The sequence below is a fragment of the Gymnoscopelus braueri genome (assembly GCF_963280865.1).
Source record: "Gymnoscopelus braueri genome assembly, chromosome: 24".
NCBI classification, from domain to species: domain Eukaryota; kingdom Metazoa; phylum Chordata; class Actinopteri; order Myctophiformes; family Myctophidae; genus Gymnoscopelus; species Gymnoscopelus braueri.
The window spans coordinates 29,866,375-29,891,374 of NC_137626.1; the positions used below are offsets into that span (position 1 = coordinate 29,866,375).

Here is a 25,000-nt window from a genome sequence, read left to right on the forward strand (position 1 = left end):
TTAAAAAACAATAGGCTCTATGCACAGCAGCCATATTGGAAAGAAAGTGGGCCTCTTCCTTACTTCCTTCACAGGTGTTACCAATGATACTAATGGAGGCTCTGTTCCATTTAGTGTAGCACAGTGGTTCTCAAACTTTTTTTTAAAGTTCAAGGACCCCCATAACTCTGAGAGTGTACAAATGGAACCACAGCCCATAAGGGGCCATTTGGAACCCCCTCAAGGAACCATGAGGGTCCCTGTTTTGAGACCCACTGTGTGTGGCAGTTTCCAGTGAGCCAACATGCACAATATCAGCACCCTGACTCTGTTTGACCAGAATGGAGCTTACACAGCTTTCAAAAGCACTCTGAAAGAGCACTTACGGGTGGCTGCAATTCGGAACTGGCCATCCCCGCCGAACTGTTTACTGTACATATTTTCATTTTCGATTTCTACTCGTTTACATGATGTTTTTGCATAGTAGTGTATATTTGTCTGTCATTAAATGTTTCGATGAATTGAGTACAAAGGACCCCAATGGAAACAAGCCATAGCGTTTTCTTGGGTTTAAAATCCTCTTAACAGACCTTGTATTGAACCTGTGCTTGTCTTTGCAAACTGTTAATAAAGTATTCAATCAATCAATCAATCAATGAAATCAATCAAACAAACACATGCAGGCGAGTAAGACAGATGAACAGGCACCGTGCATGGACGGACGGACGGACGGACGGAAGGTCGGACGGACGGACGGGAGCAGCGCGTGTCACAAACAAGTGTGTTTCAACACACAACAGATGTGTTCAAACACACACATGATGTGGCGCTGCGTGTCAACGCACCACAGCATGCCATCTCCGGAGCATCGTTTGTAACATGACCCCGTGGCGTGAAATGGTTACGCACGTAAGTACGAGCGCATGTGAACGTGTACATGGTTGAAAACACATACGTGGGCACCGGGCACGCACGCACGCACGCACGCACGCACGCACGCACGCACGCACGCACTCACGCACGCACGCACGCACGCACGCACGCACGCACGCACGTATGCTTGTATTACTCCGCATGCTTGTATTACTACACTTCACATCAACATTCATTTTAGGACACCAATTGTTTTTTAACACTAAACCTAGAGCCACAAATAGCAGATCTACAAGCTATGAGCTTGCAGATTGGCTAAGTTCTAAGTATAAATCAGGCATATCTCTATCTCCTAACCATATCTCATCCTGAATCGTCTCCTAATTGTAAGCCTACAGTAACGATAAGAGTCTTTTTTTAACCATAAAACAACCATTTCTCTAGTGGGGACCAGGAAAATTGCCCTCACAAAATGTCTATTTAGAAAATTCTACTATAGTCATGAATTCAATTCTAGTAAACTTGTGGGAACATTTGCTCCATCACAAATACAATACTGCAAGCACACACACGCACACACACAGGCACACACAGGCACACGCACATGCACACACACACACACACACACACACACACACACACGCACGCACACGCACACACACGCACACACACGCACACACTCGCACACGCACGCACGCACACAGCGGCAGCAGCCTCTGTGGAGCCAGTGTGTTGTAGTTAATTGCATTGCAGCCATTAGCAGGAGCTGGAGCATTGCGTCCGGGGTCTCTGAGGCCATTAGTGGGGCTCTATAGGACGCTTTATGGGCCCCTCTCTGACCAAACGCCAGAACCATGTCCATTTACTGCTGAGACGGAGCAGCGGCGGACAAACTATATCGCTGTAGTCGGGGACAGAAACCTCTTATCTTCCATATTGTATCTTTTTTTTGGGTAAATGAATGCCCTGCTTCATCATACCAGATATATAAGATTTCTTTGGCTATTCAAAAATAGCAGATATACAAGCTCATAGCGCGGCACCGAGTGCCGCGCTATGAGCTTGTATATCTGCTATTTTTGAATAGCCAAAGAAATCTTAAAATGACACAGATGCGGATTGAATGGGTGAGGAATAACTTTCCACCACTGAGACAGATTGAGACGGTGAGAGACAAGGGTGCAGGATTGATAGAGAGAGAAAGAATGGGAGAGGGGGGGGGTGGGCACATGGGGCCACCAAATTGATAGAGAGAAGAACGGGGGAAGAGGGGAGGAGGAGGGGCAGATTGATAGAGAAGGAATGGTACAGAGGGATGAGAGACAGTGGGAGATGGGTTAGAGAGAGAGAGAGAGAGAGAGAGAGAGAGAGAGAGAGAGAGAGAGAGAGAGAGAGAGAGAGAGAGAGAGCAAATGACACAGGAACAAGAGACAGAGAAAGAGCGGGAGATCAGGAGAGGCCGGTGAGAAATTGAGATGGAAAAAAAACGGGAGCTTGAGTGATGGAAGAGTTGGAGGAGAACAAAATGAGTTAGAGAAGCAGACTGTAGGAGTGGTGTCCGGGAGAGAGAGAGAGAGAGAGAGAGAGAGAGAGAGAGAGAGAGAGAGAGAGAGAGAGAGAGAGAGAGAGAGAGAGAGAGAGAGAGAGAAACTGAGCGAGAGACAGAGGCGAGAGTCAGAAACAGCCAGAGAAAGGCTTACACAGGCTTACGGCAGACCTTCATGTTTTAACCACTTAAATCCTATATACTTCATTGACTGGGGTCACCCATGCAGGGCTCTATCTTTGACCCCCCTCCTTTTTTCCCTCTACACCAAATCTCTCTGACCTATGACCTTATAACATGCCGCACTGCGACACGTGGATCTGGTATTTTCGCAGAATGTTCACCTATTTTCACCAAAGGCTTATACAGTATAGGCATCAAATACCGATGCTAGGGTTCAAGCGGTTCATCGTTCAGCCACTCGGCCCCACAATCCACGGCAGGAGGAGAAAGGAGATAGAGAAGAGAAGGAGAGAGAGACTGAAAGAGAGAGAGAGAGAGAGAGAGAGAGAAAGAAAAAGACAGACAGACATAGGCTCATATGGTTCGGGATTTGTAGCGCCCAGGACGCAGTTCGAAGAAAGAGAAAAGAGAGAAAAAAAACATAGGACAAGACAGACAGACAGACAGACAGACAGACAGACAGACAGACATAAGTGCGGACTTACAGCAGACCTCATGTGTTAACCCATTAAGACCTGAGCCCGTGGACCCCCCCCATCTCAAAATATTGAGATCAGATCGAAGCAAAGATTTGAGTAACAAATGTTCCAGGTTTTTTCAAAAAATAGCAGATCTACAAGCTCGTAGCGCGGCACTCGGTGCCGCGCAACGAGCTTGTAGATCTGCTATTTTTTGAATAGCCCAAAGAAATTAAAAAAATGACACAGATGCGTTCCCGGTCTTAATGGGTTAACCGCTCAGCCACTTGGCCCCCCCGCAATCTAATTGTTCCGTTCCTTATCTGACATAAGCCTATTCTACGGGACCCCGTCATTCAGCACTCAGCACTGTCTAATTCCAGATTACATCGTGGCCCTTTTTTCCCGCCGGTTAATTTATGGAAATAACAACTATAAGGGGAAAAAAAGAGGATTTGGGTAATGACATCTTTAAACTCGTACGGGATAATAGCCGGCTAGAGAACGGGGAGGGGCGTGAGGGGTGGGCAGTGGAGGGAGGGAGGGAGGGAGGGAGGGGGCCCGAGGCAAACACTGTCTCCTTCTGAGGAAGACGGTCTTTTTGCTCTCTTTTTTTGGCCCCCCTTTCCTTCTATTGACAACTATGGTACGCTTTCGTTTGATCCGTTTCCTTCCTCTCCAGTGGTGGAAAAAGTACTCAAATTTTTTACTTGAGTAAAAGTATCAATTCTGCAATATAGAAATACTATGTTACAAGTAAAAGTCCGGAATTCTAAATGTACTTGAGTAAAAGTACAAAAGTATTGGCATCAAAATGTACTTAAAGTACCAAAAGTAAAAGCACTCATTATGCAGAATGTCCCATTTCAAGTTTTCAAATGTATAAAAATGAATTCCAATAAACAGTGTAAAAAAGAGTGAAGAATGGGCTTCCTCGCTCCCTGCAGATGAACTGGTCAACCCCACTGAGGAGGGGGAATGGATGAGGACTGACTGACGGACGGAGTTGTGTTCATTTTATAGGAGGATGGACAGAGCGAGCCACCGCCGGTGTCAGCTGAGCGATTGCACAGGCCTCGCAGCTCCATGTTTACACTCCCTGATGTTTAAATCACAGTGTACTTCTCTCTGTACCCTCTGCACTGAAACGGTCTGCAGTCCTACAATGTGTAACATTGTTGTGGATTAAAGCGGCATACGTTTACACGCAGGACATCATGGATTATGGCAGCGGTTATAAACCTTTTCGTGGATCAAAGGCCCACTCCGAAAATCTCATCCATCTGACCACAATTAACACGGCTTCTGTGTTAATTGGTCAGAAGGGGGGTGGGTGTTATACAAAAATATATTTTCATGATCAACCAATCGATTGTGTTCCGGCTTGGATCAATGGCTCTAACGCAGTGGTTCTCAACCAGTGGTCCGGGGACCACCAGTGGTCCTTGAGGGGGTTCCAGGGGGTCCCCAGACAAATTAATAGTTAGGAACCAAATTGACCATTATGTGTCTGTAACTCTGAGAGTGTACAAATGGACCCTTACGGGTCCATTTGGTTCCATTTGTACTCTCTCAGAGTTAAATCAACACTGATGATGATACAGTGTAGATTGGGACCCTCAAGAAAGGGTGTTGAGTGTGTTTGAGTCCCTGGCATATCTTCTCAAATGGGGGTCCCTGGTCTAATATGTGTCAATTTGGGGGTCCTTGACGCAAAAAAAAGGTTGAAAACCACTGCTCTAACGTGGTATACTATAATATCCTATTTATCACAATGGAAACTCATTTTTCAAGGTTTTAAAGATTTTTGTATTTTAATATTAATGTTATATCATCATTCAAATCTTAGTGTTTTGTTTCATTTGGGGGCCTTCACGGCTCACCAGTCAGCCCCCCGGGGCCCACATGTTGGTAAACCGCTGGACTATGGAATCGTGGTGACACGGCCGACATGCGTCACATCAACGCTATAGCCGTCTCCGTCCCGTTCGCGTTGAAACATCGTGCCTGTCAGCCTAGACTTATGGAAGGCGTGGAGAACGCGAGGTCCTAAAATAAACCATGGGAATGGCTGGTCTATCCAGGTCAGGCCATTCATCACCGTGCAGTTACTCAGACTGGGGGGGGGGTGGGGTAGAGGGGAGGGGGGTGGGGGGGGGGGGTGGAAGGACAGTCCACTGACAGGGGTCTGAGTGGTCCTGGGATTGAGATCGAAGAGAAGGGAGAGTTATGACCCCCACACACAGCCCCTCCCTCCCGGCCCTGCCTGAGAGGGGACCTTGAGCGGGGGAAGAAAGGGGCCAGCCCCGGCCCGGCCCGGCCCGGGCAAGGACCAAGAGCTGTCCTCAGATCAGGGGACGATGTGTTGTTAACCCTTTAAGACCTGAAGCCGATTCTACAAATGTCTTCTAAATCCTAACTGTTTAAAAAAAAAAACTTATATTACAATGTCAGTGGTTCTCAAACTTTTTCATGTCAAGGACCTCAAAATGGATATGTATTTGGCCACGGACCCCTATCTCAAAATATTTTGTTCCAGGGACCCCCCAGAAGCAAAGATTGCAGTTAAAAATGTTCGCTTTAAAAGAATATATACATTCAAAGATTTGCACACATTTTCAAGATTTTTCTAAAATAGCAGATCTACAAGCTTGTAGCGCGGCACTCGGTGCCGCGCTACGAGCTTGTAGATCTGCTATTTTTGAATAACCAAATTGTTAAATAATGCTTTTTAGCTCAAATCAAAAAATGACATAGATGCTTCTCCCAGTCTTAAAGGGTTAAATTAGTTATCATTGTGATACCGATAAATACGAACATCTAAACTGAAACACAATCGATTAACTGATCCTTAAAATAAACATGAAAACGCACGCGGCCCACCCACCCATCTGGCCGCCAAAGCAGCCAAAACATTAATATGAATTTTAACCACTAAAATAAGGCTTTCAGATTTCCACTTCATAAACACTGTATAGTCTGACGCAGTGCACACAATTCAAACTCTGTGTTATGTCACAAATGCCCTCGACAATCAAAGCCTCACTAAAGGCAGCATTATCTAGTTATCAATGAGGAAGTGACTGCCTTGTTGGTTTTCGTCTGAGCGTTTGGTGTATATTGTCTTGGATTACCTATTGTTCTGGTGGATCAAACCCATGCATAATGCATGGGATATGGAATGCTAAATGAGGACAAAGATCGAGCAAAGAAAACAGGTAATGAAAACCTCTGTTAGGGACGCTTTCAGAGGGAGAAAAAATACCTGTCATGTACATTTATTGATCAGAGATCGGTTTTTCAGAGGATTTAAACCACGCGTTGGATGTTTGGAATGGGACTTGCTGTACAAAAACTGATTTCTGCGGCAGGTTTGGGTTCATTAGATTTGAATGAAACTAAACTCAACAAAGTTTTGGAGCTTTAAGCAAATGCACGGTGACATACCTCCGCAGCGGTTCATTATGAAGGCTCTGAATGCTTTTCAGCCGCAGCGCGCACACAGCCCCAAAATGAGTTTTCAGCAAACGTGTGACTAATTTCAGCAGAGCGGGTCACAGGGGTGGAAAATAGATAAAGGTAGCTACATTGTTTCGGGGGGTCTTATTTTCCATTGTCGAGCTTCTCAATAGAAGTGTTACATGTGCCAAGAGAGTCTGAAAGCAGGTGGATTTTCTTTCAGAAGATAATGTTTTATTTCAGTCATTTCCCACACTTGAAAGTCTTGAAGGCCCACCCATCTGATCACGTTGGTTTAGTTTATTTCTGTGCAGAATAGTGGACTGATCAGTGCAGTGGTGGAAAAAGTACTCAAATTCTTTACTTAAAGTTGTACAATGCAAATTCACAACTAACGATTTTTAGCAACCTCTGCTGGTCACTACCGTCACTGCATACAATTTCCTTAGTCCTCGATTACCCAGAATTCCATTCGTTTTCACCGGAAGCCGGAAGCGTTTCAAAAAGCGATCTTTTAATTGTTTTATACTATCTACGGATTGTTTCTCTTAGCCAGTGGAGCATTAGTTACCATGAGCTGTGCTTTCTTTTTCTGTTCTTTTTCGATCTTCTAATCCTACATTCTCTTAAAATCAGCGTGAGGTTCCTTTTTGTCATTAGCGCGATAGTTCCTGGCCAAACAGGAAACCGTTGCGGTAGTTCCTGGCCAAACAGGAAACCAGTGCATTTCCACCTCCGTTTTCCGGCCAGATGACGTCATTTCCCCGGGAAAGTCCCCCCAGTCCACGTTCAATATAAAATATATAAATAAAAGGCTTCCGGGGGTGAAATTCATGGAGTGGGTGTTGTGAAACTTTTGCCACTCACAAAAGATATACAATTTAACTTTAGTTTTGTTGAAAACGTTACCTAGTATGCCTTTAAGTAAAAGTACCAATACTGCAATAAAGAAATACTCTGCTACAAGTAAAAGTCCAGAATTCAAAATGTACTTGAGTAAAAGTACAAAAGTATTGGCATCAAAATGTACTTAAAGTACCAAAAGCAAAAGCACTAAAATGTTTGAAAATAGCAGATCTACAAGCTCACAACGCGTCGCGATGCGACGCGTTGTGAGCTTGTAGATCGGCAAATAGCCTAGGTATAAAATAGGGCTAAAGTGGTTAATGTATGTTTTATAATGTAATCATTTATATCTGCAAAGTAACTAGTAACTAAAGTTTTCAAATAATTCTAGTGGAGTAAAAGTACAATATTTGCCTCTGGGATGTAGTGGAGTAAAAGTAAAATCGGAAATTGGAAATACTCAAGTAAAGTACAAATACCTCAAAATTGTACTCAGGTAGCCTACAGTACTTAAGTAAATATACTTGGTTACTTTCCACCACTGGATCAGTGCTTCCAACCCTGGTCCTCGGGGACCCCTGGTACTGTTCTCTATCCTGCCTGGAGGTTAACTCCTTTGTCCTTGTCACTGTAGCTGTCTGACGGCGGGACTAGCAGACCCGGGTACTGCAGGGATTAGATGGACGGACAGAGAGATGGTCCTCTAGGACAAGTGCTAATTTTTATAAATGCTTTCCTCTTTCTAGAGGAACCACCAAAGAAGAAAAAAAAATGCAATTGAAACGGGACCACCGGCTGGTTCTGTGTAAGCGTTGTTTTTTCTGTTTTTCTCCTGGCGCTCCCTCTCTGCCCCCCCCCCCCCCCTTTTTCTTTTTCTTTTTCTGAAAACAACAAAATGATGGAGCTGGCACAAAAACTAATTTCACACACTGATTTACACCTGTAAACCTGTGATGTGACAATAAACCTGATTCTGAAACCAAGAAACAGGATGATGAAAAAACAAGATGAATACAAAAGTAGTTAAGTAACTGGTGAAGAAAAACATGATCAAGAACGAGAACAAGAACAAGACGAATGCAGGAGAAGATGACGGATCAAAAAGGAATGCACGAAGTAGAACGGACAAATAACATAAATGATGGGAAGAAGATAAAAGGATGAAGACGAAGCAGGATGTAGAAGAAGAAAAAGAAGCCGAAGAGAAAGGAACAGGAGAAGAAAAATGTGAGGAAACAGAAGAAGACAAAGAAAAGACAGAAGAAGAATAACACGAAGACGCAGAAGAAAAAACAAAACAAAGAATCATCGTGAGAATCATTAGAATGTAGTCTCGCGTAGCCAGACAACTATTCCACAATCTCCAAATGCTATAAAGAGTCTGGAACTACACCTCCCTAAATCCGAGACAGGAAGCTGGCATTTCCGTTCACGAAAATCTATCTCAAAATATCTTAACATTACATTTTTTTATTTCCATTTCTGCTAAGCAGCAAGCTATATATGCTTAGATGATCTTGATTTATATTAGGATAAATTTGCGCGACTGTAAAGAGGAAACGGAAGTGGGGAGGAGGCTTCACATCCGGAGGCTTCACATTACTCAAGTACTGTACTTAAGTACAATTTTGAGGTACTTTTTACTTTACTGGAGGTTCTCCAATTTACAGTACTTTTACTTCTACTCCACTACACCTCGGAGGCAAATATTGTACTTTCACTCCACTACAATTATTTGAAAACTTTGGTTACTTACTAGTTAGTCTACTTTGTAGATTTTGATTATTATTACAAAACACACATTACCCACTTCAACCCAATATACATTTCAGCCATTTGAAAATAGACGATCTACAAGCTCGCGACGCATTGTGAGCTTGTAGATCTGCTATTTTCAAGAGATCTTTATACATTTCATACATTTGAAAACTTGAACTTGAAATGGGACATTCTGCACAATGCGTACTTTATACTTTTGGTACTTTAAGTGCATTTCGATACCAATACTTTTGTACTTTTACTCAAGCAAATTTAAATTCCAGACTTTTACATGTACCAGATTATTTCTACATTGCAGTATCGATACTTTTACTTAAGTAAAACATTTGAGTACTTTTTCCAGCACTGGAAAACCGTGGGAGGCGACAGTCTGTGGCCACACGAGACCAACTAGAACAAGACGACGCGCTAACTAACCTGTGTGTGTTCTCTGGTGAGCCTTTAGATGGGAGCTCTTGGTGTAGACCTTCCTGCAGCCGTTGAACTGGCAGCGGTGGATCCTCTTCCTGTTCTCCGGCAGCTCGCCGACGCCGATCACGCACGTGGCGCCGTGGCCGCCCTCCTCCCCCCCCCCCTCCTCCTTCACCCGGACGGGGAGCGCGTGGGCGTGGGCGTGGTGGGCGGCCACCAGCCGCGCGGCGCTGAGGCCCACCTTCCGCGCCACCAGCTTGAGGGTGAGGGTCCCGTCGGCCGAGGCCGTGAGCGTCTGGCTGCTGGACTTGACCAGGTGGCGCCCCAGCTCCGGGGACGACGGCGGCGTCAGGGAGGTGACGGCGCTCAGCTGGGCCAGGTGGACGCCGCCCTCCGTGGCTTCGGGGCCGTCGGTGGCAGGGCTGTCGTGATCAGGAACATTTTTTTTACTTGATAATTAAATTGTCACACAAATAATATGCTCGACGCAGAGCAGCCATATTATCACTTCCTTCACTGGTGTTACCAATGATACTAATGAAGGCTCTGTTCTATTTAGTGTAGCACAGTGGTTCTCAGACTTTTTAATTTCCACGACCACCATAACTCTGAGAGTGTACAAATGGATCCAAATGGAAAATGTGGGTGTTTTTTTTTCCCATTTGTACACTCTCAGAGTTACACACCCGGAAGAGGCCATTTAGAACCCCCTCCCTGAACCCCAATTTAGAGCCACTGGTGCCGTTTCCGGTGAGCCAACATGCTCAATATCAGCACCCTGACTCTGTTTGACCAGAATGGAACAGAGCCTTCATTAGTATCATTGGCAATACCTGTGAATTTCTTCACAATATGGCTGCTGTGCATAGAGCCTATTGCCGATTTCACGGTTTAATTGTGTGTTTTGGTGTTGAACATTGGAGCATATACTGTAAATACAAATTACATTTCTGTTTCATAAACAAAGGATCCACAGGGCAGATCTGACAAATAAATATTTAATAACTTTACACTTTTAACTCTTTGACTGCCAGAGTATTTTCATAAAGTACTCCCCCAGTGCCAGCGATTTGCGTGTTTTTTTATTTTGTAATTTTTCATTCAAATAAATTGTCTGACTGCAGTTTTAAACACATACGACAGTTCTACCAGCAGAGAGCAGCAAATAGACACATTGATCACCTCGCTGACTCGCTCGCCCCCCCCAAACAGGCTCAAACAGTGCATACGTTATAAACCGGATGTGACGTTTTCGAAGATTGCCGATCGGATTTAAGTATACACAACGACGATGACTGTCCGTCACCCAGACTAAAGAAAATAGAAGTGGAGCTCTCGGTTCGTTTTTTATACCGTGTGAAAAAACGTGTTTTTCCCTAATCTGGCTGAAAATGACCGAAAAAAAAAAAAGAGAACCGGAAACGGAATCTGCGTCATGAAACCGGATCCCGGTGTGTGTGAAGTAAGTGGGAAACGAAACCTATGATGAAAAATAAACAGAATAGCGCGATCACAGTAAAAAGTAAAAACTCTGGATTTCTCGTTCTGGCACTGAGGGCATTCAGAAAAAACTCGGGATAACTCGGGGCTTGGCACTGATAAGAGTTAAAATCAAAATCAAAACAGTGAAAATATCTGTATGATGTAGGTCTGCTATTTTTGTTTGAAAATGTAGGAACAACGTTTCAACGTGGAAACGATTATGACGATTATAAATATTTGCAGTTATCTCAAATAATTGCAATTATCTCCAATAATAATGTAATAATAATTGCGACAGGCCTAACCTGTGGCTTTTGGGCTTTGGGTCTCGTTTAATGGCAGCGGGGGAGGAGGCGAGGAGCTTCCGAGCGGGGCAGGGGCTTGTCGCCGGCGGGGGGCTCGGGGGCTCGGGGAGGAGGCCGCCGCCGGGCAGGAGAGGGTCCAGCAGCTCCTCCTCGCTGTCCTCCTTTAGGTAGGCGGGCGTGAGGAGACCCTCCAGGTCCTGGTCGAAGAGCTCCGACAGGCGCTTGGGCTCCGTCTGCAGGTAGCGCTCCAGCTCTAGGCAGGTCTGAGGAGGGGGGGGGGGGACAGGAGACGCCGATAAGACACAGAAGAGACAATGCGGAACACAGGGGGGGACGGCCTCGTAGAGCGACGACTTTTATGTAGGAAGAGAACGTGATGTCACACCATTCAAAGTACAGTGATAGCGCGACAGAACATAACATGGCGGCCCGCGTCCATAACACATTTTGCTGAGGACCCCCTAGAACCCCTCAAGGACCACTGCGGGTCCCCGAACCCCACTTTGAGAACCACTGCCAAATGAATGATAATTAGGAACAAAATGGACCCTTGCAGGTCTGTAACTCTGAGAGTGAAAAATTGGAGCCACTCTCATGGTGAGTTATGGGGGTCCGTGAACTAATGCATATCAAACCAGGGGTCCTTGAAAGTAACGTTTGAGAAGCACTGATTTAGACGATATATAGCACATGGAATCACACACACACACACACACACACACACACACACACACACGCGCACACACACACACACACACACACACACACACACACGCCCCCTTGGTACTGCCGCTGCAGAGCCGAACAAACAGATAGATCGTAATTTCAGCCGACCATAACAGTCAGCATGCATGATATGCTCTGGTCTGTGTTTATGCACAGCAGAATCTGCATGTTACCAACCGCTCAGCCAAACATCTCCGCTTCAGCCTCTGCCAGGTGCCACTAAACACAGACACACACACACACACACACACACACACACACACACACACACACACACATAAAATATAGAGACGCACAAGTGCACACACAGCCAACCTAGACATCCGGTGCTACTTGGCATTTCCAGTGAGATGACTGATTACGCGCTGATTGATTACAGCTGCTGTAGTGCGTAACGGAGGTATAAGTGTTAGGAGAGCAGAGGAGAGGAGAGGAGAGGAGAGCAGAGGAGAGGCTTGGAGAGGAGAGGAGAGGAGAGGAGAGGAGAGGAGAGGAGAGGAGAGGAGAGCAGACACCCAAACCCAGCAGAGCGCTTTATAGAGCCCCCCCATGCATTCACTTCCTGCTGGCTGCCTACAGAAAGATTTATCCTGCCAATAGCTATAGACCGTGTTATCCCCATTACTCTACATGCCCCCCTTTGGCAAATATAGCCTGATTCATACGTCTTCGTATGATGGTGTCGCGTGCGGAAATTAGACGATTTACAAGCATGTAAATCGTCTAATTTCCGGCGCGTGACACGGTTGTACGGCAGAGCGCACGAGGCCCGCATGCCCCTCCTGATTTGTGCAAGCTGGCTGGCATCCTGAGAAGTCTATTACCGCGGACGACGATCTGGGTGGCGTTTTTTTTAAAGGCGTCGGAGCTTCTTGCGAGGGGGGGGGGGTACTCGCCGCGTCCGTCTGGCGATAAAGCCATTATGTTTGAACAGGCACTCGCCCGTTTGATCCCGGCGACCGTCCGCTCGCGCGCCTTGTAGCGGCTAACCAGTTTTGACAGGTGGGATGGAGGCTATATAGCGGCTCCGCCGGGCTCTAGCGGAGCTAGCCACTTCATTTGTGTGTAAATAGGTACTGACAGACAACACTAGCCGGCTCCATTATCGGGAATAAGGTTGTTCAGAGCGAATACATCAGAGGCGTTTACAAGCTTACACGCACACACGCACGTGCACATACACACACACGCGCACGCGAGCGCACACACACCCATGCACCCACACCCACCTCCCCTTGTTTTGTGCCTTCTAAAAATAAAACATCACAAATTTTGGGTGGCTGTTGTTGCCAGGGAAGTGAGTGAGCGTGTGTGTGTGTATATGTGTGTGTGTGTGTGTGTGTGTGTGTGTGTGTGTGTGTGTGTGTGTGTGTGTGTGTGTGTGTGGGTGGGTGGGTGGGTGGGTGGGTGGGTGGGTGGCAGTGCGTGCGTGCGTGCGTGCGTGCGTGCGTGCGTGCGTGCGTGCGTGCGTGCGTGCGTGCGTGCGTGCGTGCGTGCGTGCGTGCGTGCGTGCGTGTGTGTGTGCGTACATGTGTGACTGTGTGTCCATGCTTCCTTTCAGGAATAAAAGCGATTCGGGGACTGTTGTTTTTCCTTTTTGTCTGTTTACAATATTTGCATACTGACATCAAATTAAAAAGCTCACTTTAACTCAGCCTACAGAGAGATAGAGAGTAGTAGCGAGAGAGAGAGAGAGAGAGAGAGTGAGAGAGAGAGAGAGAGAGAGAGAGAGAGATAATATATCATTTCCTCCAGCATGCCTATGTTTTTTTTTTTTCCTCGTAGAGGCTTTTAAAAAATAATTTCTTTCATGCGTTTATCTGAGAGGAGGAGAGGTCCCCACTGTTTCCTTGACGGCTGCAGTCAGTGAGTTGTGAATTGAATTAACGGGGTGAAGGGTTTTTGTTTAGTTTTTTCTCTCTCTCTCTCTCTCTCAGAGCGGAATTAAATATTGAAGGTCCTGCTGAGAGATGATGAAGAGAAATGCTGTGAGGTCTTTACTGATGACTGGACATCTGTCAGCAAGACGGACATGACGCTGTTATTACTGTGCTTAATCTCTCTCTCTCTCTCTCTCTCTCCTGCTCTCTCTGTCTTTCTCTCTAGACACTGTTATTCCTTAACCTCTCTCTCTCTCTCTCTCTCTCTCTCTCTCTCTCCCTCTCCCTTCCTATGTCTACTGCTCTCTCTCTTCCTCTATCTCTACTGCTCTCTCTCTCCTCCTTCCTCTCTACTGCTCTGTCTGCCTTTCTCTGTCTGTCTCTGCAGACACTTTTATTCCTTAACCCCTCTATCTCCCTCTCTCTCTCTCCCTCTCTATCTCCCCCTCTTTCCCATTCTCTCTTTCTCCCTATCCCCCATGCTCTCTCCATACCTCTCTCTAGTTTTCTCTTATCTCTTTATCTCTGCACTTCCATTCTCTCTATCAGCTCTGTTCTTTCCAATGCTCTTTTTTTCTCTTTTCTCCTCAATTCTCTCCCGCTTTCCCTCTCTACATCTATTTTCTGTCTTTTCTCTCTCTGTCCTCGCTTCGTTCTCGTTTTTATTCCCTCTTCCTCCTTTTTGTCTTTTTATTCCCCTGCAAGCGAAAGCTGTGGCCGGGGAGGCATCACGCTTTCGGGTTGTCCATACATCCGTATGTACAGTAACAGCACGTATAGTATGTCCTGTCTAGCCTGATTATCAGCCTGAAGCTGCGTGGAGCTTCAGTCTGACATTGGCTGCAGTGACCGCGATTACCAGGGGGAGGGGATTCAAATTTCCCTAAACCAATCACAAGAGATCCACGGATCCGCCTACATCTGACGTCATCGCACAGCTTGTTTTAGCAGATATTCGCTGATTGGCTTGTCGTTAGACCACTCCCACCTCAGACTCTGATTTGACAGGTATTTCTTCGACCGTGAAAAGCCATAGGCTCACATTATGACACCAGACCAAGAGGAGCAGTCCACTCAGAGAGTGGGCGGGGTCTATGGTCTGGAACCAGGCTATGTCCTGTCTTGAATTCAACTTCCCAGAAACGCCTGGAGAGAATTTCTTCTAAATTGGTACAAACATCCACTTGGATCTAGGATGAACTCATTTGAATTTGGTGGTTGACGGTCAAAGGTCAAGGTCACTGTGACCTCACAAAACATGTCAATATCGTGATAACTTACATTTGGCCAAAAATACAGTTGGTTAGATCCAAGTCTTCACTACATATACTATAATGTGGTTGGTGGAGGCAAGCGACTGTGATGCGGTATTTCTAGTTCTCTTGTATGTCTTTCTACATGCTCTCTCTCATCTCTCCCTTCTCTGTCTCCTTTCGCCTCTTGTTTTTATCTTATCTTTCCTCTCTCCTCTGTCTTCTCTCCCCCTTTCTCTGTTCATTCTCCTGTCTCTATCTTCTCTCTATTTCTCTTTTCTCTCTCTCCCTTTTTCTCTCTCCCCCTCTTTTCTCTCGCCACATTTCTCTTTCTCTCTTCTCTCTCTCCTCTCTTTTCTCTCCCTCCAAAAGTAAAAGTATCCCTCCAAAAGTATCAATACTGCAATGTAGAAGTACTCTGTTACAGGTAAAAGTCGAATTCAAAATGTACTTGAGTAAAAGTACAAAAGTATTGGTATCAAAATGTACTTAAAGTACCAAAAGTAAAAGTACTAAAATATTTGAAAATAGCAGATCTACAAGCTCACAACGCGTCGCATCGCAACGCGTTGTGAGCTTGTAGATCTGCTATTTTCAAATAGCCTAGGTATAAAATAGGGCTAAAGTGGTTAATGTATGTTTCAGGATATCATAATTTATATCTGAAAAGTAACTAGTAACTAAAGTTTTCAAATAGTTGTAGTGGAGTAAAAGTACAATATTTGCCTCTGAGAAGTAGTGGAGTAGAAGTAAAATGTATTGATGCATGTTGGGTCAAACATCCATACCAACAGCATGAAGGCAGGCAGGTTACATTAACCTTATATATTGCACATGATTTCATATCAAGACTGCCGGGGAGCTTTATTCACCCTGGCAGGTTTACAGACCATCACCTTGTGACTATTGAGAAGTGGTGTTTCTGCTGGCACTTTAATGCTCTTTGTTGGCACTTTAATGTTAAGTTGCTTGCAAGACATTCTTTTGAGAACACTCTGAGGTTTATTTGGAATGGTTGGAAAACAATAAAAGCAGGATTTACTTCTTTGTGTCAATGGTGGGAGGTTGATTTTCTGTCAATAGCAAACCAATCATTCTAAGGCTGGGGTTAAAAGTAATGAGAGCAGTAGACATTTACAGGAGAAAAGAAAAGAACCACATGATTTTTTACATGAGCCCATGGGTTCAATTTGTAAAAAAAAAGAAAGAAAGAAAAACAGAGGGGGGTACACTTTACATTTACATTTTATTAACCACTTATAGGAATAGTTCACCCCCAAAATTACTTTTTTTCTATGGATTAGTCACCCCATGGAGACATTTTTTTTGTTTTTGTCGCATTCCTAAACCAATAATTTGATGACCGGCAGCGGTTCCGGTAGGAGACACAAAGAGTCTCCTTTGTGTCTCTTACCGGGTCATCAAATTATTGCCTTAGGAATGCGACAAAAACAAAAAAATATCCATGAATTCAAGTCTCCATGGGGTGACTAATCGATAGGAAAAAAAGTCATTTTGGGGGTGAACTATCCCTTTAAGCCCTATATACTTTTTTGTAATTCCAATAGCGAAACTAGCCGATCTACAAGCTCACGTGGAGACTGGAGAGATACCCTTTATATTATTACACCCCCAATCTGGTCCTTGGTCTGCCCCATGGTCTCTTCCTGAAATCACTGCAGAGCTAATTGAAGGGACACCACAGTTGGGTTCTCATGACATGACTCTGGATGAGCTTACAGCAGGGGTTGGGCAGGTAGCTTCAGACAGAGCACCAGGAACAGAGGTTTTTGGGGTTGCCTAGGGGACCTGACTTATTGGACGTGGCAGAAGAGTGTTCAGAGTGTTTAACCCAGGAACCGTTCAATCCGGGAAGGCATACTGGGTAATTATATATATATATATATATATATATATATATATATATATATATATATATATATATATATTTATATATATATTAGATATAAGATTTGCGCACATTTCTTTAAAAAAATAGCAGATCTACAAGCTTGTATTTCTGCTATTTTTGAATAGCAAAAGATATCTTAAAATGACGCAGATGCGTTCCCGGTCTTAATGGATGGACGACCAGCCTCCTGTAAACAAGCAGGCCTGACTCCGCCCACCCTAGTCTCTCATAACCAGAGACTATACGCAAGATGTCATAATGTCATGATATGGCTTAAAGGACGACTTCACCGATTTTCAACCTATCTTCATATAATTGGTCCTCACTAATACTCATGATAAAATGGTACCATTTTTTTCTACTTGGTCTGTGTCTCAGAGGAGGGCTGTGGACAGTCCAGAAACCCGTCTACCAGTGACATCATCGTTAGGCATGATTTTTTTTTCCAACAAGATTTCACATTTCTTATTTAGATTTTTATTAACACAAGAACAATGGCTTCTTTTATTGCATTGCAACTTTCCAGGAATAGAAAGCCTGCAGTTTCTATTAGCTTGGATTCCCCATTGATGATGTCACTGGTAGACGGGACTCTGAACTGTCCACAGCCCTCCTCTGAGACACAGACCGAGTAGAAAATAATTGTACCATTTTATCATGAGTATTAGTGAGGACCAATTATATGAAGATAGGTTGAAAAGCGGTGAAGTCGTCCTTTAAGCGCTGTCTTTCCCTGGTTTTAAGCCATTAAGACCTGAGGCCAATTCTACAAATGCCTTCTAAATCAGCAGTTCTCAAACTTTTTTGTTGTGCCAAGGACCCCCACACTTGACATGTATTTGGCCGCGGACCCCTCCATCCGAAAATAAAATTGTGCCAGGGACACCACATTTTCACTGTAAATGTAAAAAAATGGCAGATGTACAAGCTCGAAGTGACGCGCTGTGAGCTTGTATATCTGCTATTTTTGAATATCCAATGCTAAGATCTGAAAGGGACCAGATGCTTTCCCAGTTTTAATGGGTTAAAGAGTACATTACAGAAATGAATATTTTACCTGCCTGTTCCAGCTGTTCTGTTATTTCCCTTTACCCACCTTGCTATTACTCTATATACTGTAGGCATTGCTGGTGATGATGTATCAAAAACAAATATATTGTATAAAGAGGGCATGGATATATTGTTTATATACAGTATAGGTACTGGGAATGATCAAAAACAGAACTGAGAAGGAGTGGTGGAGAAGGCATGTGGCATGCGCACAATTGTCTAAGAAAATGGAAATGTCTGCTACTCCAGCTGTTATATAGGGGAAGCGTTTGAATCACCAATGAGCTGGTTGCCTCAAACAGACTTTAAATACTACCATCTATAGGGAGCTTGTTTAGGTAAGTGCAGTGGGCCATTGTAAACGTTTTCTGGTCCAGTCACCATCGGATCAGGAGAGGCTGCCCTGTACTTAACACCAAGTAAAGGTGGGCATAAGGCCTAATGGATATTTCAGCAAGAATAATGGCTTTCAGATCACAGACTTCTGTATTAACCACTTAAACCGTATATACTGTACTGTAGTTGACAGGTGTGCCCCATGGGTCTGTACTTGGCTTTTTTCCCCACGCTACACCGAATTCCGTTTCCACGAATAGCAGATCTACGAGCTCACGGCGCGTCCCAGCGCGGCGCGTCGTGAGCTTATTATTTGGCCAATTATTTGCGGGGCCCCCTTGCAATACCCTCGTGGGCCAGTCAGTGGGCCTCGGACCAGAGGTTGAGAACCACTGGTCCAGGTCTTTAATGCATCAAACTGGGTCATCTGATGAAGGCGATTGGGACTTGTGCTCAGTGGTGGAAGAAGTACTCAGATATTTTACTTAAGTAAAAGTAGCAATACCACATATAAAAATACTCTGTTACAAGTAAAAGGCCTGTGTTCCAAATTTACGCGATGCGACGCGCTGTGAGCTTGTAGATTGTCTATTTTCAAATAGCCTAAGTATAAAATAGGGCTAAAGGAGTTAATGTATGTTTTATAATATAATAATTTTAGTATGATAATATAATAATTTTAGTATGACAAAGTAACTAAAGCCGTCAAATAATTGTAGTGGAGTAAAAAAAGTACAACATTTGCGTCTGAGATGTAGTGGGAAAAAAAAGTTAAATACTCTCAAGCAAAGTAAAAAAATAACGTACTTATTATAGGTACTTAGTTACTTTCCTCCACTGGGTCATCTGATGAATGCGATTGGGACTTGTGCTGACAGCAAGGCAGAGAGAGAGAGAGAGAGAGAGAGAGAGAGAGAGAGAGAGAGAGAGAGAGAGAGAGAGAGAGGGGGAGAGAGAGAGAGAGAGAGAGAGAGAGAAACTGGAAGGAAAAGGAGGACTTCCAGGCTGCACTGGTGGAGGAGGTCTGTGCATCCCTGCCAAGTTCCACGCAGAACATTTTGCTGAGCGTTACATTTTCTGATCAGTACAGATGATGAATGCGAGTACCGTTCCCCCCCCCGCTCTAAACATCTCTGCTGCTACAGGAGAACAGCAGAGATGAGGTCAACGGGTTCCAGCGGAGAACCCAGTGACCTCACGGCGTTATGGGTTCTTCTAAAAAAATCTTTTTATTTTCATTTTTTTGATTTCGCACGAGCAGTGGTGGATAAGGTACTCAAGTGTTTTACTTAAGTAAAAGTATCAATACTGCAATGCAGAAGTACTCTGTTACAGGTAAAAGTCCAGAATTCAAAATGTACAAAAGTATTGGTATCAAAATGTACTTAAAGTACCAAAAGTAAAAGTTAAAAAAAAAAGGCTATTTAAGAATAGACGATCTACAAGCTCGATGCGACGCGTTGTAAGCTTGTAGATCGGCTATTTTCAAATAGCCTACAGTATGTATAAAATAGGGCTAAAGTGGTTTATCTATGTTTCATAATATCATAATTTATATCTGAAAAGTAACTAGTAACTGAAGTTAACAAATAATTGGAGTGGAGTACAAGTACAATATTTGCCTCTGAGAAGTAGTGGAGTAGAAGTAAAAGTATTGGAAATTGGAAATACTCAAGTAAAGTACAAATACCTCAAAATTGTACTTAAGTACAGTACTTAAGTAAATGTACTTAGTTACTTACTTAGTTAGTAGTAGCATTATGTCTTTGCTTTGCAAAACTATTTTAGTTTTTGTCTTTTCTGCTCAGTATGTACTTTAATATTTTTGCTGTCTTATTTTCTTATACTTTATTATCTGTTTTTATTCATTTTCTCCTAGGGTTTCTTACCTCACCGGCACAACAACTAACTATCTGTCATCTTTCCGAGGAAAGAACTAGTATACTATGCATACCGTATGTATATATATATATATATATATATATATATATAGATACACACATACATACATACATACATACATACATACATACATACATACATACATACATACATACATACATACATACATACATACATACATACATACATACATACATACATACATCCATGCCCATCTCATGTAAATAGCGGTGAGTAGTAGTACTTCAAATTGAATATCGTCGCTGTTTTGACAAACTGTCGGGTGTCCATCAGGATTCAAATAAAAAAATAGCTCAAAACACGTCGCATTGCGACGCATTTTGAGCATGGAGATTGCCTATTTTTGCTAATTTTGTGTGACAGTGTCGTATGACGAAGTAGGACATCATTTTACGAAAAAAAAATTGAGATAAGAGGTTTCTGGCCGACAGCGGCGATATGTACTTGAACTGATGGGCTGCCGTGCCAATGTTTCCAAACAATCTAGTCTGATAATTTACAGTTGCTCATTAGTTGAAGTGGGCTCCAAAATGACGTGATCGCTGTCCGTGGTGCTGAACTCTTTAGGCTGAGTGCGTGCATGCGCTGTCGCGCATATGTAGTTTTCCTGGCTTTGTTTGTCCATTTTAACTAATCAAACAAACTACATGATATAACCAAAACGCTCAAAATAGCATTTAAACAACTTATATGGAGAAAGTGTTTTTTGCAGTAAAGCTTGAGTTGGTTTTAACCCATTAAGACCTGAGGAAAATTCTACAAATGTCTTCTAGAACGTTTTTTTTAAACACTTATGTTGCTATAATATCAGTGGTTCGCAAACTTTTTCACGTCAAGGACCCCCAGAATTATATGTATTTGACCGTGGACCCCCATCTCAAAATATTTAGTTCCATGGACCAGGGACCAAAGATTTGAGTTACAAATGTTCGCTTTCAAAAAATATATATATATTCAAAGATTTGCAAAACAAAAACACGATTTTTCAAAAATAGCAGATCTACGAGCTTGTAGATCTGCTATTTTTGAATAGCCCAAAGTATAAAATAACGGTTAAAGTGCATGCTTTCCCGGTCTTATATGGGTTAAGCTAAATGGGTTATTATTTAATGTAACGGTATAGTGCTTTTCTGAACTTGGCACATAGACCTGTGTAGTGGTTGGGTTTGGGGGGGTGGGGGGGGGCAGGGGGGGCAGGGGAGATCATGCATTCAGCCCTCGGGCACACCGGCTTTGACTTGTTCCACCATTGACTGCTCTCCAATAACGGAGTGACTTGGAGGAAGCAGGAAAATACTGTAATGCAGCCTATTACACCCTGTGTTAACCCATTCAATCCTGCTATTTTTGAAAGGAATCGTGAACATGTGTGCAAACTGTGTGCAAATCTTTTAATATATATATTTTCAAGCGAACATTTGTAACTCAAACATTTGCTTCTGGTGTTCCCTGGAACAAAATATTTAACACATTTAAAAAAATATATATATATTATTCAGATTTTCACAAATGTTCACAATTTAAAAAAAAATAGCAGATCTACAAGCTCATAGCGCGGCACTCGGTGCCGCGCTATGAGCTTGTAGATCTGCTATTTTTGAATAGCAGAGAAATAGCAAAGAATAGCAAAGAAATCTAAAAATGACACATATGTGTTCCAGGTCTTAATGGGTTAAGGTGCTACACTTGCTCTCTCTGGCAGGGATGAAGGATTCAAGGTGGAATACGTTTTTTTTGTGGCCCCCAGACTGTTCCCCAGGAAAGCTGCTGGCGGTCCATATTAATAATAGAATGGCTGACCTGTGTCACATCTGGAATCCTTTCTGTCCAGAGAGACAGACACCTTATGGCTCATCTCTCTGTTCATTGTCAGAGGTTGAGCGGAGTGCTTCCACACAGCCTGGATATGGATGGTTTCAGGGATTATAGGTGATTTTTAACCAGTGGTGGAAAAAGTACTCAAATGTTTTACTTAAGTAAAAGTATCAATTCTGCAATGTAGAAGTACTGGAACTGAAAGCAAAAGTCTAGAATTCAAAATTTACTTGAGTAAAAGTACAAAAGTATTGGTATCAAAATGTACTTAAAGTACCAAAAGTAGAAAGTACTCATTACGCAGAATGTCCCATTTCACAAGTTTTCAAATGTATAGAAATATTTTGAAAATAGCAGATCAACAAGCTCGCATTGTGAGCTTGTAGATCTGCTATTTTCAAATGGACGAAATGTATATAGGGCTGAAGTGGGTAATGTATGTTTTGTAATGATAATCAAAATCTACAAAGTAACTTGTAACTATAGTTTTCAAATAATTGTAGTGGAGTAAAAGTACAATATTTGCCTCCGAGATGTAATGGAGTAGAAGTAAAATTATAGACAATTGGAAATACTCCAGTAAAGTAAAAGTCCCTCAAAATTGTACTTAAGTACAGTACTTGAGTAAATGTACTTAGTTACTTTACACCACTGGTTTTAACAACATGAACACTACTAGTTCACCAGCGATAATATCTGGCCCGGCAAATTATTTTGTAAATAATTTACAACTTCTGACTGCCAGTCCTTCATTCAGGTAGGATATATGAATAGAAATGCCTCTGCATTGATGAACAAATAGTTCTATTTCCATTCTTTCAATGTTTTCACTACCAACTTTCCTCTTAAGACTTTTGGATGAAAAACCTCAGTCACATTTTAAGAAACTAAACAAACTTTGTTTCAACATGCCTCAAAAGATACATTGTTTCTCTCTGTCCTAGGAGACCGTGAACCATGAAAGAGCTCTTGTTCAAATTCAAAAAGGAGTGTGACTGTCTGTCTCCAGATAAAATGTTATTTTTAAACGTTTTTTGATGAACTAAATATCCTCTAAGCGCCACATTCAAGGATGGGGCCTGCACAAAATGATTACACAGGCATTTCTGGATGCACCTGTACCATTTGGTTCCACACACATTTCTATCAGTTGTTATAATACCACACATCTTGTCATAACAGTAATATAGGTATTATTCTGTATTATAGCAATATTGGATGAAATATATCAATATAGCTATTATTGAATATAAGGTGGTTTGCTGCATGTTCCAGGTCCTAAATTAGCCATTGGTTGTGTTCTGGCCCACCATCTAATGCAGTGGTGTTCAACCTTTTTCATGCCAAGGACCCCTAAATTGATATACAAAATTCTACAAAATTCTTTCTTTTTTTGTGTGAAAATGTTACAAAATAGCAGATATACAAGCTTGCAGCGCGGCACGAAGCGACGCGCTGTGAGCTTGTAAATCTTCTATTTTTGAATAGCCAACGTATACAATATGGATAAGGGGTGACAATGTATTAACACCTTTTGTTGGGGACCCCCTGGAACCCCCTCAAGGACCACTGGTGGTCCCCGGACCACTGGTTGAAGACCCCTGATCTAGTGGCTTAAAGACACAAAACAACCGCCGCCTGAAGCCAAACTTACTTGCCGACCCCTGATATATGGTTTAAGTGGTTCAACTAACAAGGCAATCCCTAAACGCTTCACTCCAGTAGTATAGAGACAGAGTCAAGGTATAACTACTAAAACTGGGTGGAAAGCAGTAGGTGAGGGTTTGTAGCAGCCGTTTTTGCAGCTGTTCTATACAGTAGCAACTACCTTGGATTCAAATGTCACCAGACGTATAGTGCGGTGGTGGTTCTCAAACTTTTTCATGTCAAGGACCCCCAAAATGATATGTAATTTGGCTACGGACCCCCATCTCCAAAATATGTTGAAGATAAGGTTTACATGGTAAGAAAAAAGGGCACGCGCTGGCGCTGCTTAATGTGCTGTCGGGCGTGACTAAGCTGACCATATCGATGGACTCGAAAAACAAATCCAATTCCGGGGTCAAGAGGTCAATAGATCCTATAAGCAGATGCCGGTGGGACTGCAGGCAGGCAGCACATCTAAGTGCTGGGGGGACCGCCACCATGCTTCACTCATCTTTAAGGTTGGCTTCAGTGGCTCTCAAAGTGGGGGGTCCAGGCAGGGACCCCCAGGGTGGGGGGGGGGGGGTGGTTCCAAATGGACCTTTACTGGTCTGTAACTCCGGGAGTGTACAAATGGAACCAAATGGTTCCCAAATTGGTTCCATTTGTACACTCTCAGAGTTATGGGGGGAGGGGGGGTCCTTGATATTAACACATTGAGTGTCAAAACCGTAATATTACGGTTTTGCAAATACACCAGCGGAGTGCCAACAATCCTAAAAAACGTAAATATACGTTTGTTTTACCTTTTTGTTTTTTTCGTTTTTTTTCCACAAGGGGGGGCTAGCGCAACCCTGGAATCACCCACGAACACTCTAAGAAGTAAGGGACAGATGGATCACCAAAAAATCTCGCTCCCATTCGCTTCCATTCTATCTCCTTGCAAAAAACCTCTGTATCTCCTTAACTTTTTACAGTGGGCAAAACGAGTCATTCACGATGCGCGATCGCTCTGCAATGGTGACTCGCGTGAGACATGTTGTTGTTTCAGGCTTTAGCCAGGAGCATCGCGCAACCTACACGCATGCATTTTTTTTCATGGATCGCTCGTCGTGGAGTCTACAGATTTAAACAGCACAA

The 25,000-nt window shown here is 43.3% G+C and overlaps 1 protein-coding gene across 1 annotated transcript in view; it reads right to left on the bottom strand.

Annotated features, from left to right (window-relative positions):
* klf7a (Kruppel like factor 7a) overlaps window positions 1–25,000 on the bottom strand; it is a gene marked incomplete at both ends in the record, with an annotated part of 87,162 nt that overhangs the window by 19,350 nt on the left and 42,812 nt on the right. The window contains 2 exons of the mRNA XM_080422193.1: window positions 9,541–9,956; window positions 11,322–11,584. Coding sequence (XP_080278319.1) covers window positions 9,541–9,956; window positions 11,322–11,584 — 679 coding nt within the window. The remainder of the gene's footprint in view (window positions 1–9,540; window positions 9,957–11,321; window positions 11,585–25,000) is intronic.